The 25,857-nt window shown below is 42.6% G+C and overlaps 1 protein-coding gene across 3 annotated transcripts in view; it reads right to left on the bottom strand.

Moving 5' to 3' along the window:
- The window catches only part of TUT4 (terminal uridylyl transferase 4), a 90,200-nt gene that overhangs the window by 55,258 nt on the left and 9,085 nt on the right, over window positions 1–25,857 (bottom strand). Inside the window, exons 1-4 of one of the 3 annotated variants that reach the window (XM_077453324.1) lie at window positions 16,308–16,453; window positions 13,471–14,104; window positions 11,697–11,842; window positions 3,100–3,216 (exon numbers count right to left, since the gene is read on the bottom strand). In XM_077453324.1, coding sequence (XP_077309450.1) covers window positions 3,100–3,216; window positions 11,697–11,842; window positions 13,471–14,011 — 804 coding nt within the window. In that variant the 5' untranslated portion in view covers window positions 14,012–14,104; window positions 16,308–16,453. Of the gene's footprint in view, window positions 1–3,099; window positions 3,217–11,696; window positions 11,843–13,470; window positions 14,105–16,294; window positions 16,454–25,857 lie in introns of those variants that run through there. The other 2 variants (XM_077453325.1, XM_077453323.1) reach the window with 2 other exon arrangements.

Raw genomic sequence — 25,857 nt, 5'->3', positions numbered from 1 at the left:
CATGAAAGCTAATACATTAAAGTATATGCTTAGACAGGACGTTGTTTCCTTGAAAAAAAAATATTTTTTGGGGGGGGGGAATTTGGATAAAGTAGGGCAGGGTTAAGACAGTTTATTTTTTTTCTGTCTGGGAGCTGTAAAGATTTGTCCTTGCTTCCTGTACTGGAGATTCACAAGTAAAGCTGGCCATAGATGGATTGAAATTCAGCAGGGACCAGTAAAAATGTGATCCATCTATTGCTGTGGCAGCTCCCGTTCGAGAGGAGTGGATTTAATGATCCACTCCTGTCAACCTGAGCGGTTGGTATATTTTCGGGCGATCAGCAAATTCTGACAGCAGAGGAGTCCCACTGTCAAAATACCATAGCGCACCAGGGAGGATTCCCCCCCCCCCCCCATCAACATTGAATGTGTGAATGTGAATTGGGGGAAAATCAGTATTTGTTGGCTGGCTGATCCAAAAAAAATGGCCAGCTTTAGTGGGCAGAAATCTCTGCAAAGTAATGAGAATTCCACTGTGACTATTGTCATCAGCAATAGGTGCCCCCATTGGAAGATTCACCTCTCTTGCTCTGGCGATCACTGTACAATTATAACCCTCCAACACTTTCAGACTTGGTGACAGGGGTCACCAGGAAAAAAAGGGGAGGTAAATGTAATCTACCCCATAAGACTGCACGGAGGGGGGGGGGGGGGAGAGAAGGAGTATCTAGCCCTCATTCTATTCAAAACTTAAAGATTTTGGTTTTACACACTCAGAGTACACAAAGTCAAGTGATCTACTTTCAAACTCTTTTTACTTTTTTTTTTTTTTTTTTTTTACAATTAACCAGTTAATTAAAAAAAGGGCAAGAATAAGGATTTGAACACAGGGCCAAATTGTGAAAGTTAGATGACTGGGTGGCAAAATTTCCAAAACTGCAGCTCTTGTGGGAATTTCCTGGTCTGCAGTGGTCAGGAAAACAAGTGAACAGTTGACAGGGTTATGGGCCGCGAAGGCTCATTGATGTACATGGGGAACAAAGGCTGGCCCGTGTAATTTGATCCAATAGCAGAGCTACTGTAGCTCATGTTGCTAAAAAAGTTGATATTGGTTCCAAAAGAAAGGTGTCAGAACATACAGTACATCGCAGTGTGTTGTACACAGAATGGTCAGGGTGCCTATGAGCATACAATGGGCAAGTGAGCATCAAAACAGGACTATAGTGCAATAGATGAAGGTGGCCTTGTCTGATGAATCCAAAAAATGTTTTGGAGGAAAACACAGACAGTTTTGAGATGTTGACTTCTTGGCCTCCAAATTCTTCAGATCTCAATCCAGCTGATAATCCGTGGGATTTACTGGAAAAACAAGTATGATCCATTTAGACCCCCACCTCAACTTTCAGGACTTGGAGGATCTGCTACTGATGGCTTGATTGTAGATATCGAAGTATACCTTCAGAGGTCTAGTGGGGCTTATGTCTTGATGTTGTTAAGGTTGATCGTTATAGATGTACAGAAGATGGACACACAACTGTATAATACTAGGTGCACACTATCAGTTGTTTTTTCTTCGTTCAACCCAGTGGGCTGAATGAAAAAACAAAACAAAACAAAAAAATGAAGGAGTTCAGGAGGAGCTTGCTGTACTAACTAACTATCTGTCTATGTTACTACAGCAATCTCCCCGCTGAACTATTGTGTTCTGATGGGGGGGACTTTTGTATGCCGATCGGATGCAGGTTTTCCAGCATGCCCATTCGACAGAAGCTGGCTTCTGTTGGACAGGCTGGTCCACACACAGGACAAATGTCAGACGGTTTCTGTTGAACTGCCCATTACAGCTGATATTCTGCCCGTGTGTACCAGGCTCAAGTGCGGGTGTATGTGCACACATGGACATTCCCTGTGTACATTGAAAAGCTAAATTTACAGGACCATCCTACCATTAGTATGTAAATGTGGAGTACAATTGCCTTTGTTGCCCAACAAAACACTTATCTTTCAGCAAACATAACACAGAAGACACTGAAAAGGTTGCAAAACACAAAACATTTACCATGTGGTAATGCTATCACAGAACTAGAAATTGTAAATAATTAGTTAAAAAGAGGTTTAGCAACTAAAAAAAACAAAAAACAAAAAAATAAAAATAAAAAATACCTATAGTACAGAAACAAGAAAGATAAAAATCTGGGATTGTATAAGCATCCATGCAGGCTGACCATTCATTCATTCAATACAATATGCGGTTATTTTTTAAAAATAACATCAACCGTAAAAATTTTCGTCCATCATTTTTTGCTGTTTGTTGCTACTATATTCAATTTTATGCTCAACCGACAGCCATTTTTCATGACCATGAATGACTTCTGAAGCTAAAATGCTAGATTTTTCATTATTTAGTTTTCATCCACTCGTGAACATCTATATAAGTGCAATAGACCAACATCTTCTATGAAAGCATTAGTCTACCTGAGAGATATATATTATATATAATATATATTTTTGTCACACACACACACACACACACACACACACCTACCTTAACTAACACAAGCATCATACAATTAGATGAAAACTGTTCATAGCAGAGATGGAATAATGGTGGCCATAGACATGGTGGGTACTTTCCCCAAATAAAATGGACTCTAAAATAGATTATTCAAGGGCCCCTGTGTTTCTGATGGACCAAAGACTGCAACATATAACCTGGGCAAACAAACTAAACAACAAGACAGGCCTCAACTATTCCTGAACAGTTTTAAAGGATGGCTAAAATTTAAGCAGAAAACACATAATGGCAAACAAACAGCATATATAGTCCCAGGAGGAAAAATATATATACTTGCACTGTGAGCATAATCTTTTTTTCCCATCACACATTCACAGATCGGTTTTAAATGAAGCTTCACGCTTTCAGGTCTATGACCACCATTGGAGTCAATTCTAGAAACCACACCAGATCAATGGCTACTTACCAATTCCTTCACGGCGAACAGCTGTTGTGCAGTACAAGAGACACCAGTGACACACATACTGAAGCTCACTAACACAAACAAGCCGCAAATCTACGTCTGGCAGATACAGACAGAAAAGCACTGGAGAGAACTTTACCAGGATATTCTTTTTGTGGCGTTTCTCCTTAATGTGCTTGTGAGCCCCCTGTACGTTCTCGATGTGTACGGAGCAAAGCTTGCATAGATACTGGCAGTTGGAGAAGTCTGGAGATCTCTGAAAAGAAATGCGAGAGGGTGGGGGCTGGTGAACATCCTGCACAATTACAATCACAAAAGATGCATTTTACGTTAATTGTCTTACAGACGGGGTGATCAGTCTGTGGTCTGCACCTCCCACCTGCCCTTCATGTGTGTCATCAGTCTGACGGCTGGAGATCACATGACCAGAGAATATGAAAAACGACTACTCAGGTAATAAACAGAAGAAGATGCTAGTAATAAAGTCTGGCTTCAGATGAACACACTCTGCCTGCATTCACTTTCTTGTTTTCTGCCTTCATTTTCAGCTGATGATCCTGCTACTATCACACTTCCTATCCTAGGGGGGAAAAGTGTACTGTATCTATAGAGGAGCAGTATTGTCACCCTAGAACAGGAAGTGTGTTTAATGTAAACCTCAAAGTGTATCAAAACCCAAGAACAAAAATGTAATACATTGCAGTGTGTTGGGGCTAAAGAACCCTCACCAGTTCCCAAAAAAATGGAGGGTGCTCTATAGTCCACAGACGTGAACTGGGTAAGTGCAAAGGCAAAGAGGACCATTTACAATCTCGTTGGATTACCGACAAGATCAACAGATATTTCTGAACGTTAAAGAGGAACTGCAGTCTGCTCACATAATTTGTAATAAAAACATCTTCACCATTCTGAAGCTTCCCTCCAACCACTATGCACATTATTTTATATATACACTGCGATTCTGTACTTATGTGCTTATATGTTGCAGAAATCTCCCTCCACTGAGTCTGGCTGCAACCATTTTAACTGTGGGCAGCTGAAGCTGCTGCCTGTTCACTTCCTGGATTTATACCATTGATATGCAATTAGCAGACCTCAGCTGTTGCTAAACTACAAGTCCCATCATGCCTCTGCCTCTAGCTGTCATGCTTGTGGCTGTCGGAGTCTTGCTATGCCTCATGAGAATTGTAGTTCTGCAACAACTGGAGGTCCGCTAATTGCATATCCCTGATTTACACCAACACACAGAGGCACACCTCCAGCTCTGCGGCTCTCATTGGCCCTCATTATGACTCATTCCCCCCCCTCCCTTCCTGGCAATCAAGAGAGTGAAAGAGAGCTGCGCATGATGTCATAAGCCTAGGCTTTTTTTCCAGACAAGAAACAGGAAGTGGGCTGTATAAGGTATTTACTAGCAGAAAAAAAAAGTTTTACTATCCAAATTAAAACAAAAAGGGCAGAAGATTTTATAGATGGAAAAACAACTGAAGTTCCACTTTAAAGCGGAGGTCCACCCTAAAATGGACCTCCGCTCATCGGAATCCCCCCCCCTCCGGCGCCACAATCGGCACCTTTCAGGGGGGAGGGGGGTGCAGTTACCTGGATAATCCAGGTAACTGCACCCACTTCCGGGCTAGCTCTCTGCGGAACGAGCGTAGGTTACGCCCCCGTTCCGCAAGCGCCCGCCCCCTTCAGCAAGTGCCCCGCTGCCTGCTGGGAAACACACAGCTCCCAGAGGCAGCGGGGACCGTCCGGATTGCGCCGCGCGGCTCGCGCATTCGCAGTAGGGAACCGGGAAATGAAGCCGAAAGGCTCCATTTCCTGATTCCCATACCCAAGATGGCGGCGGGACCCGGCAGCCGAGCGAGCGATCGGCTTCGGGTGCCGACATCGCGGGCGCGCTGGACAGGTAAGTGTCACTATTTAAAAGTCAGCAGCTGCAGTATTTGTAGCTGCTGGCTTTTAAAAAAAAAAAAAAAAAAAACGCGGAGTCCCGGTGGACTCCCGCTTTAAGCATGTTTAAAGCAACAAAACATATGTATGTATTGAATATAAATTTTATGCCCATACTGTCCATCCCAGTGCATGAAAAACACATACACATCCCAGCGTGGTCAGTTGACTTTTTTGCTTTGTACTTGGGAGCATAGCCTGCCTGTATGCCAATGGTCAGACTTCTGCTGGCATGCCCTATTGACAGTTCTTCACTGGCAAGATCCGAGTCCTGCGTTTTCTCTGCCTCCTGTTGACATGCCACCCTGGAGTCTGTACTCCTCCTCTTTAAAGCTTAGTACACATGATGAGATTATCAGACGAATGATCATCCGTTTTTTTTTTTTTCGCATGCTAGTCTCCATATCGAAAATGAATAGGTTACTAAAGTACGAAAAATCTTGCCCGACAGATAAAAAAAAATTGGAAGTGATGTATTTGTATTGTATTTTTGGGTGTCAACTAGGGCTGAAACAACTAATCGATTAACCGACAACTAATCGATTATAAAATTAATCGATTAATATTTTCATAATTGATTAATCGGCCAGTAACAAAATGGGGTTAAAGTTAATGAGTCTGATGATATTTACCAGATTTACCCTTTAATAGTATATCTCTCCTCTAATAGTATATACAGTATATTTCCTCTAATAGTATATACAGTATATAGCAAATAATAGTATATACAGTACATCCCTTCTAATAGTATATACAGTACATCCCATCTAATAGTATATACAGTATATCTCTCCTCTAATAGTATATACAGTATATCTCTCCTCTAATAGTATATACATTATATAGCCTATAATAGTATATACAGTACATCTCTTCTAATAGTATATACAGTATATGGATCCATCTATGGGCAGGCTGGTTGTACAGAGATCGATCTCTCGATCAGCTTCTGTACAACCAGCCCGTTGGAAAATTTGTGCTCCATTAGAGGCACAGGCTATAACCAGGGGTGCCTATGGAGTGAATCTGTCAGAATACAACAGCTCCACAGGAGGGATTCCTCCATCCATCTCAAATGTATGTGCAGTACTGACCCCTGAAGGAGCGGCTGAATTTTTCTGGGCTTACCAATTACCTCCACCAGCTCATCACTCGTTATTCTTGTCTAGGGGTTCCCAGGGTTGATGACCCAGTAACTGTAGAGACCGACACTTGAGTTCCTTTTTAGGATTTTTATTTACATAAAACGGTTGAACAAACTCAGTCTCTTTGTTGAGAATAGAGGGTATAAGTGTAAAGTTTAGCTCAGGTGCTTGGAACTGCTAACTTCAACAAAAGTCTATCTGTATATAATCCAGGGAATAGCCACTCGCAACTGGATTCTTTGACCTTGGATCCAGCAGCCAACAAGTGATTCTAGCTTTGCAAAGTCTCTCTCTCAGAATTGGTTGAAAAACGTAATTGCAAACGGAAGGATAGAGGTAGGAATTTTTCTTACTGTACCAGTATCTTGCAGGCGGTCTGGCGATACCGTAAGAAATATGGATTCAATCGATGTCCATGGCAGCTCAGCTTCCAGGCTCTTACCAAGCAGCCAGCCTTGTGCGTGGCCCTCTTACTGAAGAATCCTCCCCTGGTTGCATGTAGAGTTGCTGGGCCTCTCCAAACCCGAGACGGCACCGGAACACCTTAGAATCCTCCTTCCAGTTACTGCGCCTCAAACTAGCCAGTTCCAAGGCTCGGAAACTGATGGACCCGCACCCCAGGCCATGAGGGCCTCTGGGGGCTGGTCAGGAGGACCAGGACTAGAGTCAGCAACTTCTGGACCGAAACCCAGAAGCACGTGACTTCAGCACCTTAAGTGCCCTCTCCCGGAATACACAGCGAGACAACGCGCCTACGGATTGGTACCCAATGCGTCCAACCAGACTGCGTTCGAATGCCTCTCACAGGTGCAAACTCTACCTAGGACCAGGCAGAACCTCAATACAGCCCAGCCAAACTGATGCCAAAGCAAAATTTAGAACAATTAACCCCAAAACTCAACTATAGTTTTGGGCATAAACTAAATTTACAGGAATAGCGGGTACTCCTCAGGAGTACAGGCGCTACATATGGATGGGGGATCAATTAATTTTATTTTGTTCAATCCGTTGCTTGAATCAAATAAAATTTATCGTGTATGGCCTGCCTAAGGCTGGCCATAGAGATCTGAACTATGTATGGGCAGGCTGAATGTACCAAGATGATCGATTAGGCGGGCAGAGGTACATGCATGCCGAGAGCCGCGGCTGTTTATGTTTTTTATTTTGATGTTCATTTTTATCTGGATGTTTGTTTTCCTGTAGCTTGTTGTGCATCTTTTTAAATGTACTGTACAGGCTTCACTATATGCTGCTTTATTCCTCCATTGATGATGTTATCCTCATGATTGGGGGAAAACCTTTCGATTGCTGGATGTCCTGGCCATTTGGGAGTACGTGAGCGGTGTCAGATGCAAGTTCTGCCATGTGACTGAACCATATCTTATAATGATATGATGATATGAAGACCAGAGAGTGGAGAGTGGAGCCTGGAGAGATTAATACATGCCTGCTTTCTACGGATTTGTGCTAAGGAGATTGGATTGGCACGTAGTTGGGTGCGCCCTCTCTTTACACACTGAACTTGGTGAAGGGATTCCATCTTTCCCTCTTCTGATAGGAAAATTTAGATCAGCGCCGCATGTGGACTTTTATCTAGGATTAATGCTCATCAACAAATTGTGCTGGCTGATTATAGGATCATTATCACTGCACAGTAGCACACAGATAACCAGACATTTTTATTAAATACAAACAGCCTGCTGGATCTTATATGCAATTAATCGCTAGCAGCTGCTTTAGCCCACTGTTGGCTGAAAACGAATTAAAGGAGTGCAAAACAAACTGCACTCCTGTAATCCATAGAAGTAGCCAAAAAAACCTTCTCCTTTAACCACTTGTCGACCGGCCGCCGCAGTTTTACTGGCATGGCTGGGCGAAACAACGTTGTGTTACGTTGCTTCGCCCTGTGGCCACTAGGAGCCAGTGGGCGCGATGACCGCCGGGCTCCCGCGATCGCTCGTGACACATAGAGAACTAGGATCTCTGTGTGTGTAAACACACAGATCCCGGTTTTCTGAGGGTAGAAGAGACTGATCGTGTGTTCATACAAAGTATGACCAGCGATCTGTCATCTCCCCTAGCAAGTCCCATGCCCACTTCAGTTAGAACACAAAGAGGGAACACGGTTAACTTCTTGATCGCCTCCTAGTGTTAACCCCTTCCCTGTCTGACATTTTTACAGTAATCAATGCATTTTTATAGCACCGATCACTGTAGAAATGCCAATGGTCTCAAAAATGTATCAAAAGTGTCCGATGTGTCTGCCATAATAATGTCGCAATCCCGATTTCATAAAAAAAATAAAATAAAAACACACGCAGATCACTGCCATTGCTAGTAAAAAATAATAATAATAATAATAATAATAATGCTATAAATCTATACCCTATTTTGTAGATGCTATAACTTTTACGCAAACCAATCAATATACGCTTATTGTGATGTTTATTACCAAAAATATGTAGAAGAATACATATTGGTCTAAACAGGGAAAAAAATAAAAAAAATATTTAAAAAAATAAAATAAATAAATTAAGCAAGGGGGGATATTTATTATAGCAAAAAGTACAAAATATTGTGGTTTTTTTTTTCAAAATCGTCGCTATTTTGTTTATAGCGCAAAAAAATAAAAAAACTACTGAGATGATCAATTACCAAAAGAAAGCTGGATGGAGAAAAAAAGGACGTCAATTTTGTTTGGCTGCAGCACTGCACGACTGTGTCAGTTAACTTGATGCAGTGCCGAATTGCAAAAAAAATGGCCTCGTCATTCAGCAGCCAAATCTTCAGAGGCTGAAGCAGTTAATTTTATGACTAAAGTTCCACATTAATCAGAAGTAGCAGTGAAGCAAAACCTTTATTTAGCACTGCAAATATAGGAGTAAAGTTCATGTATAGACTGAGCAAATATGGCTGTCTACATATAAATATACAATTATAGAAAAAGGATTTTCAAATATTACCAAAATTGAAGAGTGTTTGCGGTATGCTGATCTATTTAACGTGCATGTAAGAATTTTTTTTTTTTAAAAGTTATACGTTCCCTTAGAGCAAGTACAGTCTTGTTGGGATTAGGCGGGGTGGGGGCTCATAAATAGCAGCTTCAATCCACATCCCATGTCATATTACAATGAGTAGGTGGAGTTATTTACACACCTTGCTTCCAACACTAAAAGACATTTGAAAAAAAGGTGTACAATCTTGTACTGATTGAGATGTAAAATCACTCCGATTACTAGCTACTAGAGAGGTGAGAGAGAGGTGAGAGAGAGGTGAGAGAGAGGTGAGAGAGAGGTGAGAGAGGGATCATTTTGCCCCCGTTCAAATAATTAGTAAGAACTCATTTGGAATATGTAGTTCGGTTTTGGGCACCAGTTCTCAAAAAGGATATCGGGGAACTGGAGAAAGTGCAGAGAAGGGCAACCAAACTGATAAGAGGCATGGAGGAGCTCAGCTATGAGGAAAGAAAAGAGAATAAATTCAGTTCCTCTAAAGAGGAGAAGATTAACGGGGGATATGATCACCATATATAAATATATAAGGGGTCCATATCATGAACTTGGCGTTGAGTTATTCACTTTACAGTCAACAGTGGGGCTAAGGGGGGCTAAGGGGGGCACTCTCTACGTCTAGAGAAAAAGTGATTTCATCTCCAAATACGGAAAGGTTTCTTCACAGTAAGAGCTGTGAAAATGTGGAATAGACTCCCTCCCGAGGTGGTTCTAGCTCTTAAAAAATACATTTTTATAAAAAAAAAATTTTTCAAATGGAATAAACATTTTTTTTTTTTTTAAATTGCATTTTAGTGTGACTATGAGATCTGAGGTCTTTTTGACCCCAGGGCTCATATTTAAAAGGTCATGTAATGCTTTTTTCCTATTACAAGGGATACTTACATTCCTTGTAATAAGAATAAAAGTGACACAAATTATTATTATTTTTTTTTTTAGAAGAACAGTGTAAAAAAAATAAAAAAATAAAAAGGAAACAATTTTCAAAAACGCACCCTGTCCCGCCAAGCTCAGGGGCAGAAGCGAACGCATACATGAGCAGTGCCTGCACATGAAAACGGTGTTCAAACCACACGTGAGGTATTGCCGTGATTGTTAGAGCAATAATTCTAGCCCTAGACCTCCTCTGTAGCACAAAACATGCAACCTGTAGAATTTTTAAACAATGCCTATGGAGATTTTTAAGGGTAAAAATTTGTCGCCATTCCACGAGCGGGTGCGATTTTGAAACGAGACATGTTAGGTATCAATTTACTCCATGTAACATTATCTTCTACAATAAAAAAATAAATAAAAAAATTTGTCTAACTTTACTGTTGTCTTATTTTTTTTATTCAAAAAAGTATTATTTCCAAAAAAAAATAAAAATAAATAAAAAGTATGCTTGTAAGACCGCTGTGCAAATACGGTGTGACAGAAAGTATATAAATAATATGTTTGGGGTTCCGAGTAATTCTAGCAAATTCTAGCAAATTTCTAGCAAAAAAAAACTGTTTTTAATGTGTAAACACCAAATCTCAGAAAGAGGCTCGGTCCTAAGTGGTTAAGATATGAACTATCCGAAATAAAGAATGCCGCATCTAAACAAATGGAACGAAATAATAATAAATGCCTTTTTATTATTATTAATTTGTTAGGTTCCATTCGTTTAGATATGGCATTTGTTATTATGGATAATTCGTAACTTCGGATAAATTTGAATTCATTATGTTCACTAGCAGCCAAATTTGAACCTACAATTTAATAGTTAGTAATAGTCAAGTTCTTATTAGTTATTTCAGATTTTCTAAATTTTCAGGGTTTTGAATTTTGAGATTTTCGTTCTTATTTTAGGATTTGTTCCTATTTTTGGATTTTCATTCTTATTTTTGGATTTCCGAATTTCAAATTTACGAGTTTGAATTTACAATAAATTTGGAAAAAATTGGAAATTCAAAAAAACATATTTCCAAATGAACTAATTTGTCTAAATTCGGTAAAAAAAAACTAATTCGGAACTAAACGAATTGCACATGTCTAATATATTGCACATTCACAGCCGTTGAATAATCAGTCCCTAACACACACACACGCACACACACACACACGGAACAATTTAGACAGGAGCCAACCAGCAGGTCTTTGGCGTGTGGGAAGAGTTCAGAGTACCCACAGCAAACCCTCACGTACAGGTAGAGCATGAAATCCCCATGTAGGTTGTGTCATGGATGGGATATGAACTGATAACCCGGATACTACAAGGCAGAAATGCTAATCACATGGCCAATATGCATTTTTGTTCTTTGGGTTTAGACACACCATAAATGTAAAGGTTAAGCTGGCAATACATGGCTTGAATTTTGGATGATTCCTGCTGAATTGGCCAAAGCTTTGAACCATGGGTGGTCCTGATGGCCAAACGGTGACTGCATCCTACCAGACGTAGTCACTATTGGGGTATACAAGAAGCTGCAGGTGTTGCAGCTGCTTAAATACGATTGTCAAAAGTGAGGATTCTTCTATGCATGTTGTTTAGTGTGGATGGTGATATCCATTACATGTCTCTTGTTCATCCCTTGGCCTACACTTTCGGCAGGAAACATTCGCTGCGTTGTATAGAAGCACACTGTGTCCAAGGAACACAATACCTTCTCTAGGCGATGAATATAGTCCCTCTCCAACCTCTCCTCTGCTTGTTTCAAGCCCAGTTCTTGGTCCGCTAACATAGACTCATCTGTGGGTATTGCGTCTGCTTGAACAGGCTCTGCATCGGGACTATTCTCTGCAGCTTTACCTGAACAAAGGAAAAAAAAACAAAAAAAAAAACCAGAAGAACAGAATTAAAGAAGACAAACAAATACATGACAGGGGGGCTTTTAGAGATGGATCTTAAAACTAACAGCCACCCACCTAGATGGCGCCACATTCATCAATAAATAAGAATCTCTTATCTCTTTCATAACTTCTATTTACTACACAAAAACGTTTTAACATACACTATATTACCAAAATTATTGGGACACCTGCCTTCGCACTCACGTAAAATTTATTGGCATCCCAGTCTTAGTCCGTAGGGTTCAATATTGAGTTGGCCCTCCCTTTGCAGCTATAACAGCTTCAACTCTTCTGGGAAGGCTGTTCACAAGGTTTAGGAGTGTGTCTATGGGAATGTTTGACCATTCTTCCAGAAGTGCATTTGTGAGCTCAGGTACTGATGTTGAAAGAGAAGGCCTGGCTGGCCGGGGTTGCGGAGAATGGAGGTGGATCAAGAGCAACCGTGATAAAGGAGACCTCACTTTAAGGGGTAGGCACATGAGATCTAATATTAGGTCAAAAAAGGTGAGAGCATATGGAAACTGGTGATGGGATAAACGCACGTGGTGATATGAATCTAAGTGAAGGAATATAAAACGCACCAAGGAATTGACATTTTTTGGCATCTTTATTATTGTATGAATATAAGAACAATAACATAGAATTGCTATCATATGGCTATATTTGGGACTTTAATTGTTTATTTCATTTATATTTTGTGGTATATGCTGCATTATTATATGACTATCAGAAAATGTAACATTATTCTTGTACTGCACGACACTATTAGAGGGTTTATTTATACATTCAGTACATTTGGGCACACAAGTAGTGTCAGCAGCAGTAGGGACTCTAGTGTGTTTTTGTTACAAATAATCACAGATTGTAGAATTGATTCACTATATACATTGTTTTAGGCCCGCAGGGGTCTCCAAATGGTGGCCCTCCAGTTGTTCAGGAACTACAATTGACATCATGCCTAGTCATGTCTGTGAATGTCAGAGTTTTACAATGCTTCATGGGACATGTAGTTCCGCAACAGACGGAGGGTCATAGTTTGGAGATCCCTGTGGGGATTCACTATTTATCACTAATCTCACTTTTAATAAATAACACTACACTTTCTGTTAGAGCCCTTTCACATTGAGCCGCGTTAGAGGTGCTTTTTGGCCACTAGCGGGGAGCTTTGCAGGCTCTTCAGCAGCAGTGCCCATTCATTTTAATGGGCAAAGGTGGTGGAGGAATGGTGTATACACTGCTCCACCACCGATCCAAACATGCTGCTTGCAGGACATTTTTAATGTCCTACAAGCGCACCGCCCCAGTGTGAAAGCCCTCAGACTTTCACACTGGGGCTGCAGGGGAGGCGTTTTTCAGGCACTATTTTTTAGCCCTTTAGCGCCTGAAAGACGCCTCAGTTTGAAAGGGGTCTTAGAGTGACATACAGTAGAAGCACCGCTTTAAGTGACTGCGCTAAAGTCTTGTGTTTTTATATTTTAATGGGTGTGTAGGTTTCACTTTTAAATTAAAGGCGCAGAGGTTTCATTCTTTGAATTATGAACCAGGATAAAATATAATTGTGACAACAAAATTCTGCTGTGTACTCACATGGTGGAGATGATGTCAGAGGAGTGGTCTCTTGATCTGAAATTGGCTCTGTTTGATGATCTGAAGGTACAATGTCTTTCTTGGTCTCCAGACAGCTTTCTAGGGAAACCTGATTTTGGGAAATTAGATTTTTACTTTCAGGGGCCTCTCCAGCCTCTTTGGATTGTGGGCCACCATGCTCTGACCCAGTGGTTCTTGGCTGACTGGAGTTCCCAGCTTGTGGCGAAGATGACCTTTTAGATCTTGCATTACACGAGTGCTGATGGCCCTGCCCTTCATTTGTCGAGCCACTAGTGCAATTAACAGAGTTTTCTTTGCAGACTCTGGAGTCTGTGGTGGACGCGTCACACGATTCTGTCGGTTTCCCCATCTTAACAATGATTGGAGAGCTGAGGTCGCCATCCCGACCCAGCTTACCATTCCCTCTATGTTTGTGCTTTTGGTTATTTACCACTCGCGTGCCTCTGCCATCCCCACGGCCAGCACGTGCCAGTGGCTTCCTAGACTCATGGTTGGCTGCTTTGGTGACATCATCCATCATTCCAAGATGATCTTCAGACCATTGAAGAAGAGTTCCTCAAGTCACAGCAGCAGCTTCAAATCCCTGCTGGACACAGCGTACCAGCCGACCTGTCTGTGAATGATGAACGTTTAAATTATTACGTTACCCATCTCAACTTATTTTTTTTTTTATTAACATTCAATTTAAACAAAATGTAACCATTTTTAATCCAATTTAACCATAGCATGTTACATAGCACTTTAAAAAACAACTGAAGGATAACTAGAATTCCATATGGTTATTGATTAGGTTACACCACTTCTCCATAGTCTGGTGATAGACAGTCTCTCTTTATAGGAATGAATGGGATTTTTTAAGGCATGCACATAAAAACGTAGTCTGGTCAAGAGTTTGCAGCAGTGGTTGTGCAACTCCTTGTTGTTATTCGCAGATAGTGGATCTAGGAAAAGCATGCACAGGTGAATACAAGACTTTGTAAGGCCCCTTTCACACGGGCACCTCCATTTGGCGGGCTCCGCTGAGCTGGCAGATGACAGGTCCATCTCCATTCACTGTGCAGAATGGAGATGGACAAAGTCCTGCTCTCCTCTATGAGGAAATCGGGTGAAAACGGACCGCCAGTCCATTTACATTTGATCAGATCCACCAGACGCACGGAAAATAGGACCAACATCCGTTTTGGATTTTGCAGGCAGAATTGGATCTGATAGCAGTGGACACGTCACTGCTGACATCCACCGATCCATAGGGGAGTGCTCAAGGACCTGATCAAAAAGCCCGTATGAAAGGGGCCAAAGGGGCAAGAGGTGCAAGATAAAGGATAAGAAATCTAGTTTTGGATAGAGGGGTGAGCTATTAAAACCTATGTCAAGATTGTATTGCTCACTGTAATCCACTGCAATGAAGACCCCTGACAACCGTCCAAAAGGGGAATTCCCCTCAAAGTGTAATTAGAGGCAAAACGAAGGCTGGCCAGACATGGAGCAAATTTGTTTCTTACAACCACGATGTACAGGGAAAAAAAAAAAAAAAAAAAAAAAAAAAAAGACTATAAAAGTTTTTAATGAAACAGCGCCACCTCTGTGCAAAATAATAAAGTGATTGACCGCTGCCTTAAATTTTTTAGCTTCTGCCAAAAAACAAATCATAAAAGTCATAAATTGAGGCGCTGGCTACATATTATCCCTTTCATGACGAAGCCTATTTCTGACATTTGGTGCTTACAAGTTAAAATCTGTATTTTTTTGCTAGAAAAGTACTTAGAGCCCCAAAACTATAACAATATATATATATATATATATAAAATTTAGCAGAGAATCTAGAGAATAAAATGGCGATTGTTGCAATATTTTATGTCACACGGTATTTGTGCAGTGTTGTTTTAACGCAACTTTTTGGGAAAAGGGACACATTAAATAAAAAAAAAAATAAAAAAAAAAAAGTAAAGTTAGCCCATTTTTTTTGTATAATGTGAAAGATGATGTTACGGCGAGTAAATAGATACCAAACACGTCACACTTTATAATTGCACGCACTCGTGGAATGGTGAAAAACTACAGTACCAAAAAAATCTCCATAGGTGACGCTTTCATTTTTTTTTTTTTTACGGTTACCAGGTTAGAGTTACAGAGGCGGTTTAGTGCTAGAATTATTGCTCTCACTCTGACGATGGTGGTGATATCTCACCTGTGTGATTTGAACACCGTTTACATATGCGGGCACGACTTCCGCACGCGTTTTCTTTGCTGCGCGAGCTCACGGGGACAGGGGTGCTTAGTGCATAGGATGCACGAGGGTTTACAAACCCTTTAAACGGTTGTTACAAATACACACACTTGTTTCACCCACACGACCACGGCCTCCAATTCAGACAAATCATCAGACTTCAAATAAAACCCGAGGGGTAATGAGGGGGTGCCACCAATTCTAGTATATAGCCCACTAAATACAATAGATAAAATTATATATATATATATATATATATATATATATATATATATATATATATACACACACACACACACACACACATACACATACATACATACATACACACATTATATATACACACACACACACACACACACACACACACACACACAGTAGTAGGCGAGCAAACGGAATAGATTCGCATTATGTATATTGTATTCTCTTACTGCACACTAATACAAAAACATTATTGGTGTAAAAATAATAATAATACGTAAAGATAAAATACATTATTTACCCAACAGATACCAGTGCCATTGCTAAATACTATTCTTAAAAAAAAAAAAAAAATACAAAAATGTTAAAACTCACAGCAATAACATACCGGCTCTGCTCTCTCGGCCTACATGTACAGACGTCTATTTTTCCAGCAGCTGCAGCACAAACGTTCTGCACGACTGATGACATGGTGTCACATATACAACTATCATCAGCTGGTAACACCTCATGTGACAGAAATGAAACTCAGCTCTGAACTGCAGATGAAATGGAACCCGGGCCGTTTCCTGAAACTTTATTTTTACACTCTTATCTGGTCTTGATAGTCTGTACTGTGAATGCTGCATAACACGTAATACACAATCCTGCCCATAGCCAGGCAAACTGAGCACTAAACAAAGTCAGATCTGTCTCCAGAAAGAATAGATATAGTCAGACAGAAAATGAGGGATCATCTGCAAAAGAGAACAACGTTTTTATTTCAGTTTTGTTGCTGTTGAAGATTTTTCCTCACTTTCACTAATTGGAGTACGGGTACCCGTTATCAACACAGGAGTAAGGGAGGGTAACCCCTCTAATGGAGCCCTGGATAGCAGTAGATGCCAGACAAGGGTTCTAAGGCTACATTAGCATGGGCAAAAATTGCACGTGAATGACAGTAGCGGAAAATCTGGCAATTCCTGTAGCTGTTTTAGCCACCTGTGAGGACATAACATCATCCACAGGTAATAGCTGGCTGGGCGAACAGCCACGGATAGCTGTGGCCACAGTTGACATGTCACTAATGCCGGCCATACACGGTTCGAATTTTGAAAGAATTTTCTTTCTAAAATCGTATCTAAGAATTTTCGTATGAATTTCGCACCATTAGTGGGGCTGTAGCAACAGCCGATTTTCGTGTGGAAATCAAAATTTGAGGAATCGGACATGATGGAAATTTTTTGAAAAACGAACAAACGATTTTCTAATCAATGATGGGAGAATCGTGCGAGAAATGTAATAAGAAAAGAACATTTACGGAGAGAAAAGAAGATTCCCGGCCACGAAAATTATTTTCTGTAGCAACATGGAGGTGAAATTGAAGGCTTGGTCAGCCGAATTTCGAAAATCAATGGTGGCATCATCGGATCACGAAAAAAACGAATTTTCTGATTTTGAAAAGAAAATTTGTTTGAAATTCGACCATGTATGGCCTGCATAAAGATTACAGCAGCACTCAAGATTCAGAGCTAGCGACTCACAGGTGACTGAAAGAACAGCAGGAATCAGCAGATTCCTGCCGCTGTCATTTGCACCAGTGCTAGCCACCCGTGCCAATGTAGCCTAATCTTTTATAGCTCTTCGTAAAACGAAAAAATAGTTTGGGCTGGAAATACACTTTAACCACGTCCACCCCGGAAGGATTTACCCTCTTCCTGACCAGGCCAATTTTTTTGCGATACGGCACTGCGTCGATTTAACTGACAATTGCGCGGGTGTGCGACTTTGTACCCAAACAAAATTGATGTGCCTTTTTTTCCCCCTCACAAATAGAGCTTTTTATTGGTGGTATTTGATCACCTCTGTGGTTTTTGTGTGTATATAAAAACTTTTTATGCTATAATAAACATCCAAAAAGCAAAAAACACACACACACACACACACACACACACACACACTTCTTCCTTGGTTTAGGCCAATATGTATTCTACATATTTTTTGGTAAGAAAAAATAAATAAAATCCCAATTGCGCAAACCAATCAATATTGATTAGTTTGCGCAAAAGTTATTGTGTCTACAAAAGTAGGGGATAGATTTATGGCACTTCTATTTTTTTACTAGTAATGGCGGTGATCTGCGATTTTTATCAGGACTGCAACATTGCGGCGGACAGATCAGACATTTCTGACACATTTTTGGGACCAGTGACATTTATACAGCAATCATTAGATGAATTAAGGTGAAAAACCTTCTGCACTACAGCTGCCCCTCAGATCCCCCCATTATCTTACCTGAACACGATCGTTCCAGCGACGAGCACGAGCCCAGCAGCTCCAGCCCTTGTCTCGGGTTCTCATTGGCTCCTGCTGCTGTCAATCAAATTCAGTGACACAGGGGTGGCGGGGGTCAGAAACCATGAATCAGACCGAGACAGAAGTACAAATTAAATCATACTTGTTTAACCACTAGGCGTCCGTGCTATAGCCGAAAGACGGCTGCAGCGCGGACGCCAATTGCCGGGAGGCCATCCCTGGACGTCCTCCTATTTACTTCCGCAATGCGTGCTCTCCCCCGAGAGCGTGAATCGGAGAAGTTCTGTGGTGGCTGTGTACCTTGGACACAGCCAGTCATAGATCGCTGTAAACGGCCAATCACAGCGGCCGTTTACAGCGCGATCGGCATGTCCAATGAGAGATGATCTCATATGTAAACATATGAGATCATCTCTCATCACCGGTGTTGTGACATATACAGTCCCCCCATCGGATAGTGTCCGCCCCCCGTACTGCGCAGACACAGCACTTGCGCAGTACAGAGAAGGAGGAGATTCGGGAAAATCTCCGAAGATGAATGGTGCCTGCGTCGTGAGGAGAGGTGCAAGCCCCACCATCCAAGTGGACATAGGGCTGCAAATAGCGGGCACGCTTCGCTCAGCTCGCTTCGCTCGGCTCTTTTTATTCTAACTCAATGTCCACTTGGATGGTGGGGCTAGAACCTGGACTCACAGCGCAGGCGCCGTTCATCTTCGGCTATTTTCGGAATCTGCTTGTCCTGTGTACTGCGCATGCGCAGTACACAGCGGACACTATGCGACGGGGGACACTATCCGACAAGACACTGGCTCTCCCTCCTCACACAGAGGCAGCGTGTGAGGAGGGAGAGATGAACTGCTGCAGCGGTTAGTAAAAAATAAAGTGCCATCTGGCCCCACTGCCACCTATCCTCACTGCAGCCTGCCCCCACTACCACTGTGCCATTTGTAATCAGTGATATGTGTCGTCAGTGCCATGTATAAGTGCCATCAGTCATCAGTGTCACATGCCACGTATCAGTGCCACATCTCATCAGTGCCACGTATTAGTGCCATCTGTCATCAGTGTCATGTGCCATCAGTGCCACGTGAGTTTAACATGTCATTGTCTAGGTGCTCAAGGGCCTTCAAAAGTGTAATAGGTAGTCAAGAAGTTAGATGTGTAATTTATGCTCCTAGAACACATGATGGTGCTCCCTGAATTTTGGGCCTCTCTATGTGGGCAGACTGTGGAAAAGTCCCACACATGTGGTATCGTTATACTCAGGAGGAGGAGTATTTGGGGCATTATTTGTGGTATACACAATCCATGTGAGAGAAATAACCTATTACAATGACAATTTTGTGGGGAAAAAAAAAAAAAATCTTCATTTTGCAAAGAATTGTGGGAAAAAATGACAACATCAAAAACCTCACCATGCCCCTTACTAAATACATTGGAATGGCTACTTTCAAAATAAGGGGTCATATGGGGGGTATTTGTACTTTCCTGGCTTGTTCGGGTCTCAAGAAATGAGATAGGCTGCCAGTACATCAGATGTGATCATTTTTTTATGATTGGCACCACAGCTTGTGGACTCTATAACTTTCACAAAAGACCAAATAATATCCACTAATTTGGGTTATTTCTACCAAGGATATGTAGCAGTATAAATCGTGGCCAAAATTTATGAAGAAAAATTAATAATTTGCTAAATTTTATCACGGAAACAAAAAGGAAAAATGGAAAATTCCTATCAAAATACTTACCGTAATTTTCCTTTCCTGATGGACTCCATGGCAGCAACGTGTGGGTTAAGTCCCGCCTCCACTACCCATAGGACACTACTCCCATAAATCTTTGCTCCCTGCCCCTGGCCGTGTTCGGTAACTAGCCTACTCCAGCCATTTGGGAGGGAACTCCTGCTGCCATGGAGTCCATCAGGAAAGGAAAATTACGGTAAGTATTTTGATAGGAATTTTCCATTTTCCTGACAGACTCCATGGCAGCAACGTGTGGGAAATAACTCGCCAAACACACCCGGGTGGGCAAAATGCTGAACAAAAGATTTATCTAACACTGTCGGCCGACAGGACTTTCAAACCAAAATCAACAGAGGATAAAGATGCTGGTTCAACACAATAGTGAGACATGAAAGTATGAATAGAAGACCAGGAGGCCGCTCTGCAGATTACATCAGGTGCAACGTGGCGCGAAGCCGCCCATGAGGTTGAGAGACTTCTGGTAGAGTGAGCTGTAACCGCCTCAGGAGGAGCCAAGCCCTTCTCTCTATAAGCCCATTGAATTGCCTGGACCACCCAAGCAGCGATGGATCTAACGGAGGCCTTGGCGCCTCTACTTTTCCCATTAAATAGCACGAAGAGGAAGTCAGATTGACGAAAAGAAGCTGTAATATCCAGATATTGTTTTAGAGTAACTCCCAAATCGAGTGGATGTGGATCCTGACTTCCAGCAGAATTGAAGGTAGGAATAGTGATTTCCTGGTTTTCATGGAAAACAGAGGTCACCTTGGGATTTGTCCCCAACATCGGAATTAGGACTACCCTATCTGGAAAAAAGGTGAGAAAAGGTTCCTTTGCACCTAGAGACTGAATTTCGGAGATTCTCTTCGCTGAAGTTATGGCTACCAGAAAAGAGGTTTTAAGGGTTAATTCTCTGATTGAGAGCGTTTTGTCAAGTTGAGAGAAGAAATCTAGAACCAATGGAAGGTCCCATTTGGGGAATCTAGGCTTCCTTTGTGGCCTAAGCCTGACTGCTCCTCTGAAGAATTGTTGGACCAAGGGATGATTGGCCCATGCGACTCCAGAAAAAGCTGAAATTGCTGAAACCTGGACCCGGAGAGAACTAACCGAAAGGGAGATATCCAATCCTGATTGCAAAAAGCTTAAAACGTCCCGGACTGTCAGGGTATTACAGGAACTGGACCTTGAAGACAAGTGATCTGCAAACTTCGCCCAAATTCTCTCATATACCCGGTTAGTACTGCTTCTTCGAGCACTAAGAAGAGTGGGAATGACTTCTTCAGGACAGCCTAAAGCCTTCAACCGTCCCCTTTCAAAAACCAAGCCTTTAGGCGCAGGTGATCCGGGCAAGGATGTAATCTCGACCCTTGAGACAGAAGGTCTGGCCTGGATGGTAAAGGTATTGGATCCCTGACACTGAGGAGCATCAGAAGCGGAAACCAGGGTCTGTTGGGCCAATAAGGGATTATGGCTATCACTTCTGCTGTCTCTGACCTGAGTCTCCTCAGGAACTGATGAATAATAGGAGTTGGGGGAAAGGCATAGGCCTTGTGGAACCACCATTTCTCTGTCAAGGCATCCACCCCGTAGGCTTGAGGATCCCTGTACCTTGAATAGTACCTCTCCAGTTTTTTGTTGCAAGGGGAGGCAAACAGGTCGACTTCTGGGGAGAGCCCCATTGTCAGGATCCAGTTGAACACTTCCTCGTGGAGAAACCACTCGTTGTTGTCCAGAAGTATCCGGGAAAGAAAGTCTGCCTGAACGTTCTGAATCCCTGGGACATAGGATGCTGTCAGATCCTTCAGGTTCCTCTGAGCCCAGGTCATGATCGGTTCCACCTCCTGGAGAAGGGATAGACTTCGGGTACCCCCTTGCCTTCTTATGTACGCCACTGCTGTGGTATTGTCTAGCCTGAGTGAGACCGAGGCTCCTGAAATCAGATGCCGAAAGGCTAGCAGAGCTTGAAAGGCTGCCCTTAACTCCAGGATGTTCGACACCGTCCCCCTGGAGGGGAGAATCCAGGTGCCCTGAGCCACTTCCGCCAGACTGTGGGCGCCCCAACCCCTGTTGCTGGCATCTGTTGTTATGGTGACCCATGAGATGGGGAGAATGGAATGGCAGTTGCAGAGATTTTCCCGTTGGAGCCACCACAGAAGGGAATTCCTCATGGATAAGGTGATCCGAATCAGCTGGGTTTTGCTGCCTGACCATTGATGAAGGAAACCCTTCTGAAAGGGCCTCACCCTCCACTGTGCCCACCTCACCATCGGAATTGTCGCTACCATAGTGCCTATAATTTTCAGGCACTGGAGAGCCTGGAGATGAGAGGCAGAGAGGGCTGGACGGATTCTGTCCCTGACCACTGACAACTTCTCTTCTGGTAATGAGATGGTGCCTCTGACAGTGTTGAATAGGGCCCCTAAGAACACCAGCCGCTGAGATGGGACCAGCTGGCTCTTCTCCAAGTTCAAGATCCACCCGAATTCCTGTAGGGTGGAGATGACCTGCTTTCTGTGTACCAGAAGTTGATCCTTGTCTTGAGCCAACAACAGAAGGTCGTCTAGGTAGTGATGTAGACGAATCCCCTTGGTTCTCAGAAGAGCTATCACTGCCAACAGTACTTTTGAAAATACACGAGGAGAAGTTGATAGCCCGAAGGGAAGGCAAGTAAATTGAAAATGGCTTTCGCCCACGGAGAAGCGGAGATACCGCTGGTAATTTAGTTGGTTCCCTCTCTCCCTTCAAATCACTTTTTGTAGATTTTTTAAAAGAGGATTGTCTTGATTTCCAGGACCTGGAAAATTCACGGCCTGGTCTGTAACTGCGAGCTTCCCTGGCTCGTTCCTGGTACTGTCTCCTTGGAAAAGACCTTCTCTGGGCTTGCAAACGCCGGTCCTGGGGGAGGACTTCAAATCATCATCAATTTGTCTGTCCAGAACGTCCTTAAAAGACACGGTATCCTCTAAGGGAAGAGTGACATGTTTCACCATGACTGCTGCGTCTACCAATGGCGCTGACTCCAAATGCTTCACCTCTTCTTCATTGAAAGGATAGAGTTTCGAAACCTTCGATAGCATGGAATTTTTCTTCTCCACCTTGCCCCATTCATCTGTGATAATCTCACCTAGCTCAGAGATAAAAGGAAAATTAATCCGATCCTTCTTTAATTGCTTAAAGAATTTTCTTTGTTTGGAAGGAGCAGCCACAGAATCTTCCCAGTTCAGTGTCTCTCGAACAGCTCTGACCAGAGGAGGCAGTAGAGCGAAATCAAAGCCCACACAGGGATCACTTTCATCAGAGTCACTGTCAGATATGGCAGCTGAGGGGTGGCTATGCGCAGAGGATTCCCAAGTATCCTGCAGCTGAGTCTCCCTTCCTGGAGAAAGTGGCGGCTCTGCCGGGGGAACATAGGACTGGCCCTCAATATTTCTGAGGGACTCCTTAACAACTTTTTCCACCAGGGTTTTAAGTTGTTGATCCGCGTCACCCCTTTCATTGGAAGCCTTGGCGTAGCAAGGATCGCATAAAGATTTTCCTGCCGGTACAAGAGCTCTGCACCCCCAACAGGCACTAGCTGAGTGACTAGATTGAGTCCTCAAGGAGTGCGATCTTTCTTCACTACGGTGTCCTGATCTTGAGGAGGAACCATAATGTTTAGATTTGGAAGAGGAGTGCCGGTGATGCGACTTGGAGGAGTCGCTCCCTCTATGAGAGCTGCGATGCTGTTCTGACCTGGAAGGGCTGAAACAAGAACAAGACAAGAAACAAGACATCAGGACAGAGCTAACAGATAATTACCCCTCCCCCACCAGACCTTCAGGTGAACATTAGAAATACCTTTTATGGAGAGGGCTGGCCACAAACAGGCGGTAAAGAATCCATGTCCTCAGCGATATCCATACGCGCTGAAAAGATGACAAGGGATCAGTGCAAGGGACAGGGAAGGGATAGCCACCCTGTCCCAGAATGCCACTTACCAGTAGATGCAACACAGAGGCAGGGGGAAGTCACCACAACAGCCCGCAAGCATTCCCAAAGCTTGCAGACTAATTCCCAGTCTAAATAGCCTGCCCCTGTGATGTCACCGCCGTGCCTGTGCGCATGCGCGAAACAGCGGCAATTTGCCGCTGTCGCGCATGCGCGAAACCAAGCCTCGATCTCAACCGCGTTTGCGCATGCGCAGTACGGCCGAAAACGCAAACCCGGAAGTAGAACGGCGGCTGGAACGCGGAAGAACCAGCCGCCATGCCTGCACATACAAACAAACAGAAACAAACGAAGACATATAAAAAATACAAAAACTGCTGCCATAAGAACTTTTAGAACCTCTCACCACTCCCACCACGATCGATCACTCGGCCGAAGATAAGGTAAGATGACACCGGACTTTCCAGGGGGCAAAACAGGTCACCTGCTAATAGCTGGCTATCCGAGCAATGCGCAGCCTGCCTGCCAGTGGCCAGGACATGGGCTTCTTCACAGCGCCACTGCCATACCTTGCTAATAGCTAGGGCTTAGCGGAGTAATGCGACTTTCCAGACCCAGAGTCGCAGACCGGCCGACCTCGATCGTGGGGATGATAAATCTTCAGGTAGAAAGACCACCTCTGGGTCCTTCGGAGGAGGACAAAAAAAGAACACGGCCAGGGGCAGGGAGCAAAGATTTATGGGAGTAGTGTCCTATGGGTAGTGGAGGCGGGACTTAACCCACACGTTGCTGCCATGGAGTCTGTCAGGAAATGTTTTTTTTTTTTTTCCCCAAAAAATTTTTGGTCTTTTTTCATTTATAGCCAAAAAATAAAAAACCCAGGAGGTGATCAAATACCACCAAAAGAAAGCTCTATTTTTTTTCACACAAAGGACAAAAAATTTCAATTGGGTACAGTGTTATACGACTGAGTAATTGTCAAAGTGTGAGAGCGATGAAAGCTGAAAATTAGTCTGGTCACAAGGGGGGTTTAAGTGCCCAGTTGTCAAGTGGTTAATAATAATAATCCTCCTTTCATGACTAAGCCTATTTTTGACATTTGGTGTTTACAAGTTAAAATCCATATTTTTTTGCTAGAAAATTACTTGGAACCCCCAAACATTATATATATATATATATATATATATATTTTTAGCAGAGACTCTAGAGAATAAAACGGCGATTGTTGCAATATTTTATGTCACACGGTATTTGCGCAGCGATGTTTTAAACGCAACTTTTTAGGAAAAGGGACACTTTCATGAATTTAAAAAAAAACGAAACAGTAAAATTAGCCCAATTTTTTTTGCATAATGTGAAAGATGATGTTATGCTGAGTAAATAGATACCAAACATGTCATGCTTTATAATTGCACTCACTCGTGGAATGACGACAAACTACGGTACCTAAAAATCTCAATAGGTGACGCTTTAAAAAAAAAATTCCGGTTACTAGGTTAGAGTTACAGAGGAGACTAGTGCTATAATTATTGCGCTCGCTCTGACGATCGTGGCGATACCTCACATGTGTAATTTGAACACAGTTTACATATGCAGGCGCGACTTCCGTATGCGTTTTCTTTGCTGCGCGAGCTCGCGGGGACACTTTAAAAAAAAAATTATAATAATTTATTTATTTTTTTAAAATTAATAATTTTTTTTTTTTTTATAAATACATTTTGATCACTTTTATTGCTGTCACAGGGAATGTAAACATCCCTCGTGACAGTAATAGGTGGTGACAGGTACTCTTTATGGAGAGATAAAAAAAGACCCGCGATCCCTCCTTTACACTTCAAAGTATTCAGATCGCCGTTTTCGGCGATTCTGAATATTGTATACATTTTTAAATCCGGCGCCATTGGCAGCCGAGTAAACTGGAAGTGACGTCATGACATCGCTTCCGTGTTTACATCAAGGAGCCGCTTACGGCTT

This window comes from Lithobates pipiens, unplaced genomic scaffold (genome assembly GCF_037356315.1).
Source record: "Lithobates pipiens isolate NorthernLeopardFrog02 unplaced genomic scaffold, aLitPip1_a1.2 Scaffold_23, whole genome shotgun sequence".
In the NCBI taxonomy this organism is placed as follows: domain Eukaryota; kingdom Metazoa; phylum Chordata; class Amphibia; order Anura; family Ranidae; genus Lithobates; species Lithobates pipiens.
Note: the sequence above shows the minus strand (reverse complement) of the source record. Positions and strands in the feature narration are given on the sequence as shown.